We start from the raw sequence: 12,940 nt of genomic DNA on the forward strand, positions 1-12,940 counted from the left end.
TGGAGACCTTCCCAAACAGGCCACAAACCAGTCCCACGGAGCGCTTCAGCTGCCTGCCTGGCCAGCCAGAAGCCTCAGGAGCAAAACCCCCTGACACCCCAGCAATATCCATGCCTCAGATGGCCCCGGGCCTGCCCACAAGTGTGGGGTTTTAGGACCAATCTCACCTTCCCCGAACAAGTTCTGTCCAGTCCCAAGAAACCAGCCACGGATCCCGGCCAATTTACTCTCTGGATCTTACCCACAAACCACGCTGAGCCAATCCTTTAGCATCTACCATCTAAAGGTTTATTACTACCAGAAAGAAAAGTGCAAGAGCAAGGTTGTTAGAATCATAGAATAATAGGACTGGAAGGGACCTCGAGAGGTCATCGAGTCCAGCCCCCCGCCCTCAAGGCAGGACCAAGCTCCGTCTACACCATCCCTGACAGATGTCTATCTAACCTGTTCTTAAATATCTCCAGAGAGGGAGATTCCACCACCTCCCTTGGCAATTTATTCCAATATTTGACCACCCTGACAGTTAGGAATTTTTTCCTAATGTCCAATCTAAACCTCCCCTGCTGCACTTTAAGCCCATTACTCCTTGTCCTGTCCTCAGAAACCAAGAGGAACAAATTTTCGCCTTCCTCCTTGTGACACCCTTTTAGATATTTGAAAACCGCTCTCATGTCCCCCCTTAATCTTCTTTTTTCCAAACTAAACAAGCCCAGTTCATGAAGCCTGGCTTCATAGGTCATGTTCTCTAGACCTTTAATCATTCTTGTCGCTCTTCTCTGTACCCTTTCCAATTTCTCCACATCTTTCTTGAAATGTGGCGCCCAGAACTGGACACAGTACTCCAGCTGAGGCCTAACTAGTGCAGTGTAGAGCGGCAGAATGACTTCACGAGTTTTGCTTACAACACACCTGTTGATACAACCTAGAATCATATTTGCTTTTTTGGCAACAGCATCACACTGTTGACTCATATTCAACTTGTGGTCCACTCTGACCCCTAGATCCCTTTCCGCCATGCTCCTTCCTAGACAGTCGCTTCCCATCTTGTATGTATGGAACTGATTGTTCCTTCCTAAGTGGAGCACTTTGCATTTCTATTTATTAAACCTCATCCTGTTTACCTCTGACCATTTCTCTAACTTGCTAAGGTCCTTTTGAATTATGTCCCTATCCTCCAAAGAAGTTGCAACCCCACCCAGTTTGGTATCATCTGCAAACTTAATAAGCGTACTCTCTATCCCAATATCTACATCATTGATAAAGATATTGAACAGTACGGGTCCCAAAACAGACCCTTGAGGAACTCCACTTGTTATCCCTTTCCAGCAGGATTTAGCACCGTTAACAACAACTCTCTGACTACGGTTATCCAGCCAATTATGCACCCACCTTATCGTGGCCCTATCTAAGTTATATTTGCCTAGTTTATCAATAAGAATATCATGCGAGACCGTATCAAATGCCTTACTAAAGTCTAGGTATATGACATCCACCGCTTCTCCCTTATCCACAAGGCTCGTTATCTTATCAAAGAAAGCTATCAGATTAGTTTGGCATGACTTGTTCTTCACAAACCCATGCTGGCTATTCCCTATCACTTTATTACCTTCCAAGTGTTTGCATATGATTTCCTTAATTACCTGCTCCATTATCTTCCCTGGGACAGACGTTAAACTGACCGGTCTGTAGTTTCCTGGGTTGTTCTTATTCCCCTTTTTATAGATGGGCACAATATTTGCCCTTTTCCAGTCTTCTGGAATCTCCCCTGTCTGCCATGATTTTTCAAAGATCATAGCTAAAGGCTCAGATACCTCCTCTATCAGCTCCTTGAGTATCCTGGGATGCATTTCATCAGGACCTGGTGACTTGCTGACATCTAACTTTCCTAAGTGATTTTTAACTTGTTCTTTGTGTATCCTATCTTCTAAACTTACCCTCTCTCTGCTTGTATTCACTACGTTAGGCACACCTCCAGACTTCTCGGTGAAGACCGAAACAAAGAAGTGATTGAACATCTCCGCCATTTCCAAGTTTCCTGTTACTGCTTCTCCCTTCTCACTGAGCAGTGGGCCTACCCTGTCCTTGGTCTTCCTCTTGCTTTTAATGTATTTATAAAAGGTCTTCTTGTTTCCCTTTATGCCTGTAGCTAGTTTGATCTCATTTTGTGCCTTTGCCTTTCTAATCTTGCCCCTGCATTCCCGTGTTGCTTGCCTATATTCATCCTTTGTTATTTGTCCTAGTTTCCATTTTTTATAGGACTCCTTTTTATTTTGAGATAATGCAAGATCTCCTTGTTAAGCCAAGCTGGTCTTTTGCCGTATTTTCTATCTTTCCTACACAGCGGAATTGTTTGCTTTTGGGCCCTTAACAACGTCCCTTTGAAATACTTCCAACTCTCCTCAGTTGTTTTTCCCTTCAGTCTTGCTTCCCATGGGACCTTACCTACAAGTTCTCTGAGCTTATCAAAATCTGCCTTCCTGAAATCCATTACCTCAATTGTGCTGGTATCCTACAGTACATGCATCGAATCTCCCAGTTCTCGATGCAGGCTCTAGCAGAGATGTTATAGCTGCTGGCTTAAAAGTCTTGAAGCACATCCCACGTCAGGATGGGTCCACAGTACTTTCCGGCTCCTCGATCCCTGCACTCGTGCCTCTGGGATGAAGGGCTGAGCTGAGCACCAAGGTGGAGTTGGCCTCATGGCATATTTCTATCCCCTCCTGGCTTCTTCCAAGCTGGCGAGAGTCACACGGCCAGTGGCCAGTTGTGTCTTTGGCCTCCAGAAGCCCATTGTTCCCTGGAGCATTCCATGGGCAAACATTCCTGGCCCATTGCTCTGCCTCAGACAGAGAATCTTTCAGCATCAACACAGAGTCCATATTTATAGCTCCATACCCAGACATTATACAGGTATATGAAGGGCATATACAGAATCTGTAGATAATAAGCTTTTGTTTGACACCTCACATGGCCCCCTTTGTATCAATTTTTGGGGCAAACACCCCCCCCCATGCATGCAGCAGTGATCTGGCTGCCCCCCTCAAAATCCAGTAACATGACAGCTAGTTAACAAGGAGCAATGCTTACGATATTTAATATGAAGTGAAATAAAAAAGAAAATTAACACTCCCCTTGGAGTACATGTACCTTTCTAACAGCTCATGCTAGCACTTGCTACTTCTGACTCCTAAGAGCCAGACCTCTACCACATAGCAATGATCTGGCCTTAATGCAATACAACTGACCATGTATTAATTAGTAACATGTGAGTTAAAAACGTATTAAGATCAGAGCTTTAGATCTCTGCAACACGCCAACAAAATCTTGTTGAAAGAATCCTTTTCTTTCTTACCTTAAGCCATTAACACCTAAGTCAGCTTTGTTGGAAATATGATCACACACGTGTCCTGGCACACGCATACCCCCTGCAGCCTGCCCCCAACCCAGACAGCCAGAGGGGACTGCAGCAAGCGAGTCAGACACCCCAAACAAACAAACTGGTCCGGCCTCCACCTCACTGCACAGATGCCAGCACCCAAACCCCTCCTCATTTTTGTCACTCTTTTGTAGTGCTGAGGTCCCTTTTTTGAGACGGGGTTCTGGGTGGAGGCGTCGCATGGATTTATTCAGTGGCAGAAGAGATTCTCTGTTGCACTTTGTGCGCTCACATGAAGGCAGGCAACTGAAAAGTAGAGAATGTTCTAAGGGCTTTGGTACCAAGGTCTGAATACTCAGACGGGAGGCCCGGAGCCTGAACCACGGATGTTGCTATAACAGGCTGCACAGAACCAGTGGAGTGAGGCTACTGGGTGGGACCAGCGGAAGGGCAGAGCTGGTTGTGTTTACGGGGCAGGGGTGCAGTGTGTGATAGCCAGCGGGGCGGCGCATTAGTAACATTGAGATGACTCAGTGCCCTCGGCTCTCGCTGGAGTGGTTCCCGGCTCTTGCAAGAGGAATGCAGCCGTGGGAGTGAATTCCGGCTGCCTGGGCAGGGCGCTGAGGGTGCCTTCAAACTGCTCAGGGTGACGGGCGAGGCTGCACAGAGACACGTCAGCCGTGGGTCAGTTTTCAGAGCGGAGGGCCCCAGGGGCGCAAGGGCCAGGGCTGCTCGCCCGCGATCTGGGGAAGGGGGAGGTGGCAACGATAGAAAGGACTCAAGACGGTACAACCTGAAGCGCCACAAAGGGACCCCCCAGCCCTGGGCGCCAGGGCAGCGCCAGGGCAGAGCTGCTAACTACAGAGCGATGCACACTAGAAGCCATCAGCCCCACTCTGCCTGCCGGACGGTGGAGTCTCAATGTCCTGACCAGCCCCAGGACTGCAGGATTCATGGAGGCCAGCTCCACCCGTGACTGCTAATCTCGGTCAGGGCGGGCCCTGGCCTCATGCTCTGGGGGCCCCGAGGCCTCTGGCAGCCAGACGCAGGGATGGGGGACAAAGGGAGCTTGCTCTGTTCGGATCCATTCCTCCGGCCAGGACGGCTGCCGGCAGACGGGCGCCGGGCTCGTGGGCCATTGGCTGACCCAGCCTGCCTGCTCCTGCACCGTGTCTCCGGCTGGGACTGAAAGCGGCGGCTCTGCCCCCGGTGGGGTGGAGGGAGTGTGGCCGCGTGAGCTCTGCCGGGGAGCTGGGGCCATTCACCCCCGGAGGGATCGGAAACGCCCTCCCTTGGGAAGCTGAGCGTGCGGTGTCCCTGGCCACGCCCGCGCTTGCAGGGGGCGGCAGGTTGTGCAGCCGTGGCCGCGTGGCAGCGCCGCCCCCGATGTGTGCGGTGCGGAGAGCGTGGCACGTGGGCCAAGCGCCTGGCTGGGCCCTGGCCAAGGAGCGGGCTGATTGCTCCCTCCTGCCTTTCCATGCAGATCCCCCGCAACGACGCCTTCAACGCAGACGCGGTGCTGGAGGCCTGTGTCCTTGGCGCGTCGGAGCCATGCCTCTATGTCCCGGGCACGTCCTGCCTGTTCCTGGGGGCTGGCCACAGCAGCACGGAGGGGAGCGCGGCCCACCAGCCTCCCACGGTGAGCGTTCAGCCCGGTGCTGACGGCAAACGGCCCACACCCGCCCCCAGCTCAGCGCCTGGCCCGCTGGGCCCACTGGCACGGCCTGCCCCGGCCGGGACACTGAGCACTAGGCCGTGCTGTCTCCACTCTGACCGGAGAGCTGAGAGGTCACCTGCCCCAGAGCACGGCGCATGACCCCTGGCTTCTGGGAGGAGTCAGGCCCCCCTCTCTCCCCAGTCGCAACAGTCCCTGCCCCTCCCTGTGTTCTCGCCTCCCTTCCCTTCCAGCTCCCTGGCCGCGGGGCCTGAGCTGTGTCCGCCTCGGCAGGGATGCAGCGTCTGGCTGTGTGTGCCTGTGTGCGTGTGAGGGGTCACGTGGAGTGCATGGCAGGGATGTCCATGTGTGTGATGGGAGTGTGTGTGTAGAGGGGGGGGTCTGTGTGTGTGCCTTTGTGTGCGTGAGGTGTGGGGGGATGCCTGTGTGTGGGGGAGGTTCATGTGGGGGGTGTGTGGCCATGTGTGGGGGGAGACGTCTAGGTGTGTGGGGGAGATGTCTCTGTGTGTGTTTGTGTGTGTATGTGAGGTGTGTTTGTGAGGGTATCCGTGTGTGTGTGTGTCCGAGTGTGTATCTGGGGGGGAATGCGGGTGTCCGTGTGTGTGTGTGTCTGTGTGTGTGTCCGAGGTGCGTGTGCGGGTGTCCGTGTGTATATGTCAGGGGTGTGGGTGTGCGTGCGTGGGTGTGAGATGTCGGTGTGTCCCTGTGCGTGTAAGGTGTGCGCGTGTCCACGTGTGTATGGTCTGGTCGGAGCCGCAGCCCCAGCCTGGGACTTCCCAAGCTCCCTGCCTGCATCTCGCCTGCTCCGGACCCAGCCCAGCCCAAACGTTGGCCCCAGGCTGGAGCTGCTCCTGGTGCAGGGCCCTGCACCGGCACATTCACACCCAGCGCCTGCATCCCCAGGATCCCGCGCCAGACGGGCCTTGCCGGGAAGACGCCCCGGAGCCGCGCGCAGCCCCTCGCTCCCATGCCGCCCTCCCACCCCCCCGGGTTCCCCGAGAGCTGCAGGACTCCGTGCACCGCACCTCGCCAGCCACGACCCGGAGCCAGATCTCCCAGGTAAGAGCCTGGACCGGCGCCGAGCGGGCGTGGGAAAGGCAGCAGGTCCCCTGCTGGGTCTGCTCTCCCCTGGGTCTGGGCGGGGGCAGGGTACCTGTGGGCTGGGCGGGGGGCAGGGTACCTGTGAGCCGGGCAGGACCCGTCTGCAGGGTTGTAGGGTCTTTTGCCAGGGAAGAGCCTTCCCCAGTAACGCCCTTGTCCCCTGTGTATGGCCCGTCCCATGCGGCTCACCCTGTTGGCCAGGCCAGGCGGGTCTGTGTGTCAGGTGTGTGTCCGTATGGCTGTGAGATGTGTGAGTGTCTGTGTGTGAGGTTCATGGGTGTGCGATATCTGTATGTGTCCGTGTGTGTATGGGGGGGATGTCTGTGCATGTGTGCGTGGGTTCATGTGGGTGATGTGTATGTGTGTGTGTGAAATGTCCGTGTGTGTGTGTGTGTGTGTGTGTGTGAGGGGTGTGTGTGTGTGTGTGTGAGGTATGGTGCCCGTGTGTGTGTGAGGCATGTGTCTGTCCGTGTGTGTGTGCCCATGTGCGTGTGTGAGGCGTGTGTCTGTCTGTGTGTGTGTGCCCATGTGCGTGTGTGAGGCGTGTGTCTGTGTGTGTGTGCCCATGTGCGTGTGTGAGGCGTGTGTCTGTCTGTGTGTGTGTGTGAGCCGCGGCCCCCGTCTGGGACTTTCCCCTCTCCCAGCGGGTCCGTGCTCCAGACCCAGCCCAGCCCAAACCCAGGGCCCCAGGCTGGAGCTGCTCCCGGCGCAGGGCTGCCCCGGCGGTTGCCCCATGGGCTTGGCCTGCCCCGCACTGGCTGCTCCCAGTGCAGGGCCCTGCACCGGCACATTCACACCCAGCGCCTGCGTCCCCAGGCTCCCGCGCCAGACGGGCCTTGCCGGGAAGACGCCCCGGAGCCTCGCGCAGCCCCTCGCTCCCGTGCCGCCCTCCCACCCCCCCGGGCTCCCCGAGAGCTGCAGGACTCCGTGCACCGCACCTCGCCAGCCACGACCCGGAGCCAGATCTCCCAGGTAAGGGCCTGGACCGGCGCCGAGCGGGCGCGGGAAAGGCAGCAGGTCCCCTGCTGGGTCTGCTCTCCCCTTGGCCTGGCCTGCAGCAGGGATTCCGTGGGCCAGTGGAGGGCAGAGGTCACGTGGGCCGGTGGGGGCAGAGGTCCTGTGGGCCGTCTAGGGGCAGGGTTCCCATGTGCCAGTGGGGGCAGGGATCCCGTGGGCCGTCTAGGGGCAGGGTTCCCGTGGGCCGTCTAGGGGCAGGGTTCCCGTGGGCCGTCTAGGGGCAGGGATCCCGTGGGCCGTCTAGGGGCAGGGATCCCGTGGGCCGTCTAGGGGCAGGGATCCCGTGGGCCGTCTAGGGGCAGGGATCCCGTGCTGCGTACCTGGAACTGCCTGGCACCTGGGTGTTACCCCGTGTCAGGGGGTCCGCACCCCCGTGCGCCTCAGTGCCCCCTGACTGTCTTCATATAGCCCATTTCAGGGCAGAATACAGTCTGTATGGGTTGCTCATCATAGGCACATGGGCTTATCTCCGTGGCCCTGCTTACCTGTCTCCACGCCCGGGCCTTTCCTTCGACCCCTCCTCAGGGTAGCCTTAGCTGGCCTTCTCCCAGCTCTCACTGGCTAGCCCCAGCAGGTCTCCCTCCGGGGAGCTCCTGCTTCCTCCACAGCCAGTCCCTCACTGGCCCCTCTCCTCCTCCTGAGCAACCTGGGCTTCTCTATATATACACAAGCCAGCTGTGCTCCTACTCGCCCTAATGGATTCAGCTGGCTTCTACCAGCCATTTGTGCAGTCCTGGATCTTTGCCAGCTGGGCCCTCTCTAGCCCTAATTAGCTCCCGCTGGCCTTCTCTCTGTTAGCCCCGGCTCCGGGCCGGAGTCCGAGTATTAAAGGGCCAGTGCAGGGCAGGCGCCCTGTCACACACCTTCCCCTTCGGACTGAGCTTCCCTTCTTCGGCCGGCCTCCACCCGGCCTCCCCTATGCCCTCTCTCAGGGTCTGGTTTCTCCTCCTGGCCCCACCACCGCCAGGTCTGCCCTCGCTGCCTCAGAGCACGCCCCACAATGTCGGAGTGTTGGCCGGTGCACTCCCCAGAGGGCCACCCCGTCAATGTTAGTGTGGGGCGGCAATGCCCCATCGCTCACCCCCTTTTCCAGCACTCCAGCCCTTCCCGCCAGCTCGTTAGTCTCTATGGACCTAGAAAAAAAGTCGGCATTGTTATGGGCTTTCCCCGGTCTGTGGCAGACCTCAAACTTATATGGTTGTAAGGCCAAATACCACCTCATAATCCTAGGGTTGGTCTCCTTCATTGTCTGCAGCCATCGTAAGGGCGCATGGTCCGTTACTAATGTGAACGTTCCCCCTAGCAGGTAATAGCGCAGGGTCTCTATCGCCCACTTAGCTGCTAGGGCCTCCTTTTCAATCGTGGCATACTGTTGTTCCCGTGGGAGTAATTTTCTACTTAAATACAGGATGGGGTGTTCCTCCCCTTCCTGCTCCTGTGACAGTACGGCTCCGATCCCTCTATCTGACGCATCTGTCTGTACTACAAACGGTTTTGTAAAATCGGGTTGATGGAGAACCGGTGACTGCGTCAGTTGGTATTTTAACGCTCTAAACGCATTTTCGCACTGCGAGGTCCACTGGACTCTTTGGGGTCTTGTATTCTGGGTCAGATCTGTCAAGGGCGCTGCAATCGTGGCGAAATTGGGTATAAATCTCCGGTAATATCCGGCTAGACCCAGAAACTGGCGGACTTGCCTTTTTGTGGTGGGGGCTTTATAATCTCGCAGGGCTTGCACCTTGTCCACCTGGGGTTTTATCCTTCCCCGTCCCACCCGGTAGCCTAGGTAGGACACCTCTCTTTGTCCAAAATGGCACTTACTTGGGTTAGCCGTGAGCTTGGCCGTGGCCAGCGCCCCAAGGACCGCCTTCAAATGCCGCAGATGTTCCGTCCAGGTTTCACTAAAAATGACAATGTCATCAATGTATGCGGCCACATACTCACGATGTTCCTGTAGTACCCTGTCCATTAGCCTCTGGAACGTCGCTGCCGCCCCATTCAATCCGAAAGGCATGGTGTTGAATTGGAACAGGCCAAAAGGCGTGGCAAACGCAGTCTTGCTCTCTGAGGCGGGTGTCAGGGGAATTTGCCAGTAGCCTTTGGTTAGGTCTAGCGTAGATATGTAGTGGGCCTTGCCCAGCCGCTCCAGCAGTTCGTTTACTCGTGGCATAGGATATGCATCAAATCGCGAGATTGCATTAATCTTCCGAAAGTCTATGCAAAATCGTATAGTGCCGTCGGGTTTAGGCACCAATACAATGGGGCTACGCCACTCACTCTTAGATTCCCTGATCACCCCCATTTGCAGCATCCGCTGCAGCTCTTCCTGAACTGGTCTCCACATTTTCCGGGGCAGGGGTCGTATGTGGTCCCGGATCTTCTTACCTGGGGTTGTCGCAATGTGGTGACTCATCAAGGGGGTCTTACCCGGTTGTGTGGTTAGGACCTGGTCAAAATCCCGAAGGAGGGAGTTCAGCTCCTTCTGCTGTTCTTCCGTCAGTTCGGCCCCAATGTGCGCTGTCCCTTCTGCCTTCAAGTCGCCTCCCCAGGGTCCGAGTTCCGGTTCTGGTGGCTGTAAGGTAATAAGCATACCCTCTCGGGCGTTCCACTTCTTTAGTAAATTGACATGATAAATTTGTTTGTCCTTTCGTTTTCCCGATAATTTGATTTCATAATCCACTGGACCTACCTGCCGTAGAACCTCAAAGGGCCCTTGCCATTTGGCCAACAATTTTGAGTCTGGCGCCGGTAATAGCAGGAGTACCCTGTCCCCCGGTTGGAATGTCCTGGGTTTGGCGCCCCTGTCATAATACTGGGCTTGCTTATTTTGGGCCTGAAGGAGGTTCTCCCTAGCTAGCTCCCCTACAGTCCGGAGTCGCCTTTGCAAGTCCAAGATATAGGGCACTGTACCCGTCACCCTGGAATCCTGTTCCTCCCAGTTCTCCCGCAATAAGTCCAGGATCCCCCGGGGTTGGCGGCCGTAAAGCAACTCAAATGGAGAGAATCCCGTTGAGGCTTGGGGCACCTCTCGTACCGCAAACAACAGTGCCGGTAGTAATAAGTCCCAATCCTTTGGGTCGAGCTCCACAAACCGCCGCAACATACTTTTTAATGTCTTATTGAAACGTTCAACAAGTCCATCTGTTTGCGGGTGGTAAACTGAGGTACGCAGGGTCTTAATGTTTAAGAGGCGGCAAAGCTCCGCCATCAGTTTGGAAGTCACATTGGTCCCTTGGTCAGTTAATATCTCCCTGGGGAGTCCCACCCGGGAGAATACCTGTACCAATTCACGCGCCAGCGTCGCCGCCAGCGTGTTCTTAAGGGGGACCGCCTCAGGGTATCGGGTGGCATAGTCGATTATGACCAGTATATACTGGTGCCCCCGTCGGGACCTCTCCAGGGGACCTACCAGATCTAAAGCCACCCTGTCAAATGGCACCTCCACCACGGGAAGAGGGACTAGAGGGGCTTTCGGCACTCCTCCCTGAGCCGTCCGTTGGCATTCAGGGCAGGACTCACAGAAGTCTCTGAGGGTATGTCTACACTACCCCGCTAGTTCGAACTAGGAGGGTAATGTATGCATACCGCACTTGCTAATGAAGCCCGGGATTTGAATTTCCCGGGCTTCATTAGCATAAGCGGGGAGCCGCCATTTTTAAATCCCCGCTGCTTCGAACCCCGTGCAGCGCGGCTACATGGGGCTCGAACTAGGTAGTTCGGACTAGGGTGCCTATTCCGAACTACCGGTACACCTCGTTTCACGAGGAGTAACGGTAGTTCGGAATAGGAACCTAGTCCGAACTACCTAGTTCGAGCCCCGTGTAGCCGCGCTGCACGGGGTTCGAAGCAGCGGGGATTTAAAAATGGCGGCTCCCCGCTTATGCTAATGAAGCCCGGGAAATTCAAATCCCGGGCTTCATTAGCAAGTGCGGTATGCATACATTACCCTGCTAGTTCGAACTAGGAGGGTAGTGTAGACAGACCCTGACCTCTTTATAAATCCCAGGCCAAAAGAACCGCTGCATTAGGCGTTGTAGGGTCTTCTCTCGCCCCAAATGTCCAGCCCAGGGGTTCGCATGTGCTAGGTCTAGTACCTGCCTCCGATACCGAGCGGGAACCAACAACTGGCTAACCTCTGTCTGCCCGTCGGTCGACCGGGCGATCCGGTATAGTCGATCGGCTCTTACCTCGAATCACGGTGCTGGTCGAACAGCTGCCCCCGTACTGGGGTCCCCAGTCTCTCTTGCCCCTTGTTCCCAGGCATGGGTTAAGGAGGGATCTTCCCGTTGGTCTCTCATGAAGTCCTCATCCCCTCCTATTTCCTCCGAACTGAGGATTTTCTCCGGGCACGGTTCCTCCTCGGGACCTTGGGGTGCTCCCCTTTCCCGGCCTTCCGTCCCTGCTGGTGATGGTGGCCCCTGCTTCTCCCAGTCTCGCAGGATGCGTCTGAAACCCGGCCAGTCCCGGCCCAGTAGCACTGGGTACACCAGCTTTGGGGCCAACGCTACCCTGCAGATCACCTCATCTACCCCATCCGACAACCGGACCCAACCCGTGGGGTAGGTGCTAACATCCCCATGGATGCATTGCATTGATATGGATCCCCCGGCCGCCTCCCACTCTGGGACCAGCTCGGATCGTACCATTGTCTGGCTGCACCCCGAATCTACCAGGGCGGTCACTGGCCTCCCCTCTAGCCATACCTGTCGGGTGATCTTTGTCCCGTCCCGCAGTCTTGCCCGTAGGTCAGCAGCCATCACCTGTCCATACGCACCCTCTGTGTGGGGGTCGTACCTTCGCTGGCCGCTTGATGGTCCCCGCCCCTCACGCGGCGGGGTAGGACCCCAGTCTGGGCTCCCTTGCGCGTTGGTTTCGCCCGGGCCCAAACCGCCTTCCGCCCGTCTCCTAGTTTCTCTTACCATCCCGGGTCGGTGGTTCTGAGTCCTTTCCCTGGCGGTTGGTTGCCGCCACCTTCCCCAGGTCCTCTCAGGGCACAGCCTCCGAATGTGGCCCGGCTTCCCGCAGGCCCAACATGTCCGCACCTCCCCTGTTGTCTTCACAGGGGCTGCTCTCCCTTTATCCCTATTAGCTGGGGGGGGCCTCCTGGCTCCCACCCCGTAGGGACACTCCCTCCTCAGGTGTCCCCTGTGTCCACAGGCAAAACAAGTTCTCAGGCGCGGCCCCAGCCCCCAACGCTTGGAGCCTGGTTTGCTATGGAGCTCGAGGTCACCCCTTTGTCGTGGCCTGCTCCCCTTTTCCCAGGGCCCCGCCTGTAGGGCCTCCCAGGCCCTCCAATACTTATTCATCATCCACTTTTTTTTTTTTTTTTTCCCCAACTCCCCGTTCCAGTCCTGTGGTCTACCGACCACTATTTACTCGCAATAAACCCCTTTTCTGTCAGGGTGGGGTTATACCGCCCGCATCCTCCACCATCTGTCAGGGGGTCCGCACCCCCGTGCGCCTCAGTGCCCCCTGACTGTCTTCATATAGCCCATCTCAGGGCAGAATACAGTCTGTATGGGTTGCTCATCATAGGCACATGGGCTTATCTCCGTGGCCCCGCTTACCTAAGCCAGGCTGCCACCTGTCTCCACGCCCGGGCCTTTCCTCCAGCCCCTCATCAGGGTAGCCTTAGCTGGCCTTCTCCCAGCTCTCACTGGCTAGCCCCAGCAGGTCTCCCTCCGGGGAGCTCCTGCTTCCTCCACAGCCAGTCCCTCACTGGCCCCTCTCCTCCTCCTGAGCAACCTGGGCTTCTCTATATATACACAAGC

At 56.4% G+C, this 12,940-nt stretch overlaps 1 protein-coding gene across 5 annotated transcripts in view; it reads left to right on the plus strand.

Annotated features, from left to right (window-relative positions):
* WDR97 (WD repeat domain 97) overlaps positions 1-12,940 on the plus strand; it is a 70,389-nt gene that overhangs the window by 32,018 nt on the left and 25,431 nt on the right. For 4 of the 5 annotated variants that reach the window (XR_016348655.1, XR_016348654.1, XM_075916594.2 and 1 more), the window contains exons 13-15: positions 4,860-5,015; positions 5,955-6,110; positions 6,969-7,124. Coding sequence is in view for 3 of the 5 variants with exons in the window: in XM_075916594.2 (XP_075772709.2) it covers positions 4,860-5,015; positions 5,955-6,110; positions 6,969-7,124 (468 nt within the window). In the remaining 2 variants the exon portion in view is untranslated. The remainder of the gene's footprint in view (positions 1-4,859; positions 5,016-5,954; positions 6,111-6,968; positions 7,125-12,940) is intronic. The other variant, XM_089776080.1, reaches the window with a different exon arrangement.

Source organism: Pelodiscus sinensis, chromosome 2 (genome assembly GCF_052426305.1).
Source record: "Pelodiscus sinensis isolate ZL-2025 chromosome 2, ASM5242630v1, whole genome shotgun sequence".
Taxonomy (NCBI): domain Eukaryota; kingdom Metazoa; phylum Chordata; order Testudines; family Trionychidae; genus Pelodiscus; species Pelodiscus sinensis.